At 40.6% G+C, this 6,015-nt stretch overlaps 1 protein-coding gene across 1 annotated transcript in view; it reads right to left on the bottom strand.

Moving 5' to 3' along the window:
- Positions 1-317: 317 nt before the first annotated feature.
- LOC128897188 (uncharacterized) overlaps positions 318-6,015 on the bottom strand; it is an 84,466-nt gene continuing 78,768 nt past the window's right edge. The window contains exons 66-69 of the mRNA XM_054161252.1: positions 5,554-5,721; positions 2,937-3,073; positions 2,361-2,500; positions 318-440 (exon numbers count right to left, since the gene is read on the bottom strand). Coding sequence (XP_054017227.1) covers positions 425-440; positions 2,361-2,500; positions 2,937-3,073; positions 5,554-5,721 — 461 coding nt within the window. The 3' untranslated portion in view covers positions 318-424. The remainder of the gene's footprint in view (positions 441-2,360; positions 2,501-2,936; positions 3,074-5,553; positions 5,722-6,015) is intronic.

The raw sequence follows: 6,015 nt of genomic DNA, 5'->3' as shown, positions 1-6,015 counted from the left end.
GTTCTGGAGAAAGAAAGAGTCAACATCTGCACAGGTTTAGAGCTGATAACGCTGCTGTCACAAAGTAGCCCACATGTACTAATCTGAGCTGGAAATTACCTTTTTGTCATCTTTTAAGTGCAGTAATGCTTGTTCAAGGCATGTGCAAGTTTTGCCACTTGAAAGGGAGAATTTTTTGGAAGTAACTAATATCTTTATGTCCAGTTTCTTCTGACCAATTATAGTTTGTTGCTGTACTGAAATCAGGTGTTACCCTCAGGTGTTTCCATGTGAAAAGCTTTCCTCTTACACTTCACCATATTTGTAGCCCAATCACACTGTTACTGTTCTCTCTAATATTGCTTCTAGCTTGTTGACTTTAAAATAGCTGTTTTATTTTGGGTGCTGAAAAAGCTCTTCCATCTTCAGGGCTGGTATCTGCCATTCAGAACTGACTCAAGCTGAAATAATGGAGAGATGAAATCCAGGTAAGTGCTTAGTAAGTACTTAAAGGATAGGAAGTTACAAGTGACAAATGCTGAATTACATGAAAGAAAAAGAATAAAATCTGGCAATCAAAAAGCTGTGGGGGTAAAGTCTAGAAGTTTTAGATACAGTTTTATCATAGATACACTAAACTGAAATATAGAAAGTTCTTTCTTGTTTGATGATAAAGTGACATGTAGGGGGAAAAGACTCTTAGAATCACAGAATGATAGGAAGTGGAAGGGACCTCGGGAGATCATGTAGTCCAAGGCCCCTGCCAAAGCAAGATCCCCTAGGGCAAGCCACACAGGAATGCATCCAGGTGGGTACCTGAGCAGCATTATGTTTAAAGTTTATGAGCTCTAGCTAGTTCAGTTCTCCAGTGGGAGCTCTCTGACAAGAATCAATTTCTAGGAGGTTATGCAGAGATAGACAATTCTGACTGCCAAGTTTGTTTTGTTCTTATGACCTCAGATGGGGATCAGTTATGGTGTGTGTCTGGCCACTGCAAACTCTTTCACTACACCAAGCCTAACTCTCCCTTACTGCAGGCTATTAGGCTTCCTTCTCTGTAGTGTGTTTACATATTTAAAGACTTAGCTCATGCTTTTTCCAAGTCCTTCAGGTTTTTTTCCCTGCACAGACACCTCTGGACTTTTCTCAACAGGTTCATAACTTGACTAAACCATGGTGTCCAAACCTGGATGCATAAAATAAGCTGAATAGAGAAGAATTATTTCTTGTCTTAAATATGTTTATTCACACAAACACTCCCAACTCTTGCTTGTTTAACAGCATGCTCTAATGGCATGTTAGTGTTGTGCACTGGGCTCATGATCCACTGGAATTCCAGTCCCTTTCCTCAGAAATGGGATTAACTAGCAGCACTAGCTGACTTCTGGCTTTTGGCTACTGAGCCATTCTGAAACTGTTTTCAACTCAATATTCAGGCTCAGATTTGTACCATTATTTCATACTCGCATATTGAAAGGTTTATATAAACTATTGGAGTCAAACCCACTTAACTGTTTGCCAGAATACTACCCAGAATTTTCATGTTGGTGAACTGAGTACATGAGGTGGATAGGGACATGTGGCATTACAGCACATAGACTTGCATGTCTTTTTTCTTTACAGAAGAATTACTCTTTCCTTAAAATTCTACATTTATCAGGTAGTACAGGCACAGTTGACAGAACACAACTGCATCTCCTTCAGAGCAGTAACTGTCCTAATCGAGCTTCTGCAGCAGCGCGTGCAGCTCCACCAAAGAATGGAAGGATCTCTAATTTGCACAGTTACAACAGTGGATGGTAACACCAAAAATTTGAAGCCAGCACTATTATTGCACCTTTTGGTTTTTCAGCTTTCTTTGCATTGTTAATTAGATTCCCAGAAGACCACTGCATTAAAATGTAAGTATTGGTAATTCTAAGTTTAAAGATAGGTTTCCTTAAAAGGGACTGAAAAGTACAAAAACAGGTCACTGAGTATGTTTAGTCTGCCTCTACAGTATGTGTCACTGATAATAGGAATCCAAACACATTACTCTGATGAAAAAAACAGTCTAATCAAACCCACAAAAATAGTATCTGAGGAATGGAACTCCTAGGAATAATCACACCCTGTTCTTCAAGTATCTTCCCGCCTCCTACCTACCAAACTGGGAGAAGAACAAAGCCATTAGCGAGCATGATTTGGATGGGTTATGGTGTGCAGCAGCAGAAAGGATAAAGTAGACAAGGAACAAGAATAATTCCAGCAATAGGATCATTTGTGCTCATGCCCACAGTTAGATTCCTTAGTTTTTATTTTCTCATGTACTCTTGAATAATACATGTCAGTAATGGAGCAATGCAGCCACAATATTCAGGATGAAAAGAAACCAAACTTACCACTGAGGAGGAATTTCCACAGGAACAAAATTTCGGTTGCACAAATGAACAAAAGCTGCAGCTAAACTGCAGGCAGCCTTCAGCTCCCGTGACTGACAGGTGTCATGTGTGCACATGCTGTAGAATGGTTCAGGGTCCACCTGCAACAGAAAAGGGAAGGAGGTGGTTGGAGGGGCACAAGGCACACAGCTCTTGCTGCAGGCAGCAATCTGACAAACACCTGCAGGTGAATTGAAGGCAAGTTTCATTTGGGTCCCACTCCCCTCCAGGCCCTTGTTAGGACCATTCACAAACCTTTATTCTCCTTCTGTGGATGGGTTTTTATTTGTATTTCACAATTCTACACCTGTATGATACAAGTGATGCAAAGCCATGCCACCGTTTTGTGGATGTCAAGGACCTTAATTTGTATTTCTGCTGATGTAACACTTTGATTTTCTGCCTGGGTGGTGTTCTGATGGCTCCTAAAGTCATCTGTAACTGAACTTCTGTGTCCTTGCAACAATTAGGTGTGCTCTTTTGATGCATGGCCTTGAAGTATCCAGATAGTCCTTTGGTAGCTGATGTTGTACTTACAACTTTGAAGCAGTTCCTGAGAGGTGAATGAGAGTCTTCAAAAAACATTTTACAGAGTTTCTGCTTAGCTGTAAGTGGGCACAGCTTCACTTTCCTCTGTACAAGGCTGCACTCGTTCACCTGGGAAAACAGAATTGCTCAAATTCAAGGATTTTTTGGGGGGGTTTGTTTGGTTTTGTTTGTCTGGTTTGGATATGGGGTTTTGTTTGTTTGTTTAAACATCAGTGTAAATGAGCATTTATTGCTCATTAATGTTGAGGAGTACCTTGCACTCTTCATAAACAGAAATGCATGTCTCCTAATAGTACAGGTTACAGACATAGTTTCCTCTTTCTGTTGCTTTTGTTATTCACTGAAGGACTTTGGTGTGTGGCTGCTGACACAGTATGTGGTAGGCTGGTTGTCTTCACTTATATCACAGATCTGAGTTGTATTTTTACCTTCTGTTTAAGAGAAAACAATCTTTATATCCTTGCTGGGTTATTCATAGCTAATAAACAAGAAGGGCTTAAAAAAAAAAACACCAAACAACTGAGGTCCCTACAATTATCAGCATTTTTTGACAATAAAATGTGAATGGGTTTCTGATGTTCGGGTAAGGTCCCTTAGCACACCACTCAAAAATTGATGATACCAAATATTAACAGAACTAGTAACGAGCAGTATTTGCCACAGTTTCTTAGGATTTCTTTTGACTGACAAATGCTTTTAGTACCCTGTATCAGATCAGCAACTTACTTTTTTCTTTAGTGAGCGGAAGTTTAGAAGTTCTTCAAGTAAGTATAAACTCCAGTTACTTTAAATGCTAAGAAAAATTAACTGCCAGCTTAGCCTCTTGGAGTTAGGCATTCTGCAGGAGTTAGGCAGCTGCAGTCTCCTAATAACCTCCTCACTTTGCACAGTGGCAGTTGGTCTGCTAACACCTAGAACCTTGGTGATCTTATTGGCAAAGTCAGCTATGGCAAGGGCTAGTGAAAAAAGCTCCTGGTAGTGAGTTGTCAGTCTGAGTTTTACAGCTCACTGTGAGGGGACTCCAGCAATGTGGAGTGACAGGTTAAATCTGGCCAGGTATCAAAGCCTGAAATGAAATCAGATTGTATTTTCACTGCCCATGTTATGTGCAGTTGTGCTAGAACTTCTGGCCCAGAAGGATTTTGCAAGCTCCATTTTATCAGCTTGTTTGAAGCAGGTATTTGCATCTCTTCCTACCACTTTGAAAAAGTTTCTAAGACTGCATGGACTCCTGACTTGGCACATTGGTGTGTCTGGCCATTGCTGTCAGGACGTATGACAGCAGTACTGTATTGGCATCTCTGTCTTTTTATTACCCTTTTCTGAGCAGGATATGACTGCTAACAGCACAAAGGTCAGCTAGTGTCATCTATAAATTTTTCTTGGCAACGCACAGCACTGCAAAGATGCTGTGGCCTACAAATAAATTATACCGATCAATATGTGCAGACATTATGCCATCAGCCACATAAAGAAGCATGTAAGTGACTTCCCAGCTTGTTTATGACAGTAAGTTTCTTACATATGGCTTTTAATTGATTATTAATTTTGGTTCCATGTCCCTGAGTAGTTCTGCATGAGATGTTTGCAGTTTTATGAATAGATAGGAAGCCGGTTTGTAGCAATGAAAAAAATTGCTGCATTCAGTCACAGGTCATGAGCCCACCTCACTGCTTACAAAAATAGGCTACAAACTCACTAGGTGCATCCCTCCAACAGCAAGGAAAAGTACACCATATTTAAAACAATCTTTAAGTCACTGATGTAAAGCTGAAAACAGCATTTCTGCGAGCAGAACTCGCACATCTGGTGACAGACAGTAAAGGGAAGAGTCTCAAAATCCTGTTAACATGGCTTGAGAGCAGAGTGAAGCTGCTTTCTGGTTTGGGTCAGTTGCATTCACAAAGGGCTATGTAGACCTGCATGCTTTCATATTTAGGTTATGTTCATCTGCTGATAAATGACATGAATTGAGGTTAAATCTCTGAAGCAAAGAAACAGAACACTTTTCTAGAAATCCTCTTATGCAAGTTAATAACTGAATTAGTAGCAGCTAACCCTCCAAAAGGGGTTCAGCAGGTAGTAGTGTGGGCATGGAGAGCTACTTTACTAGTAACTGATCTCTAAAGCTTTGTTTCTTGATAAGTTGAAAAGCAGGAAGAACAAAAAAAAAAAACAAATAAAAACCCAACAAAATAAACACACACACAGGCTCAGCATGCCCAGCTTACAACAAAGAAGAGTTCTAAAGGAAACAAAGAGGGAAAACACTATGGTACAAATTTGGCCTGACTGATACACATGGATATCTGGCCCAGACCAAGTACCACCTGGCTCTGAATTCCAGAAAGATGCTCTAAGAAGAGAGCAAAGTTGCTTGGTTCCAAATTCAATTTCTTTTAATAGCAGAAGCAGCCCCTATGCTTTACCTTAAACTGAGGCCAAAAATGCTCAATACCTATATACAGGGAATTCTTGTAAGGTTTCTTGCAAATATGTGTAACCTTTTACCTGGTTAAGCACAGGAAAACAAATTATATCCAGTATGCTGCTGTTCTCACTATCCAGCTTACGTTCATCTAAGCCAATAAATGTCAGATGTTGCCCTTTTGTGTTCCAGCACCAGTGGTAATCTGCACAGAGAGAAGCCTTTCAGCTGTTACCTGCCAGCTCTGTGTGAACTCTTGCACACTGTCAGTGAAGGAATGGTTAGGGAGCATCCATTCATTTCCAGCTTCATTGTCATTGGTACCAAGCAGCCCAGCTGAAATACCTGGAATGAAATTGAAATAAGGTAAAATGGTAGCTGTTAGCAACAGAGACAGGAAAACACAAATGGTCTCTGGGCTGCAATTATTCCATACCATAGAGCTCCAAAGAGGGAATGTATGCCCAGGCACCCAGAATAGATTCTTCTCAAACTGCACTGCTCTTTCGCCAGCTCTTCATTGCTGCTTCTGACCAGATCAAGGCATCACAGCCACTCTGCTAACTCAGGGGTCTGAGGTTTAGTGTGAAGCACATCCATCAGAATGCATTCTAAGTGTACCAAAAACTGGAAACTTTT

Source organism: Dryobates pubescens, chromosome 4 (assembly GCF_014839835.1).
Source record: "Dryobates pubescens isolate bDryPub1 chromosome 4, bDryPub1.pri, whole genome shotgun sequence".
In the NCBI taxonomy this organism is placed as follows: Eukaryota; Metazoa; Chordata; class Aves; order Piciformes; family Picidae; genus Dryobates; species Dryobates pubescens.
This window is presented reverse-complemented; position numbering and strand designations above follow the sequence as displayed.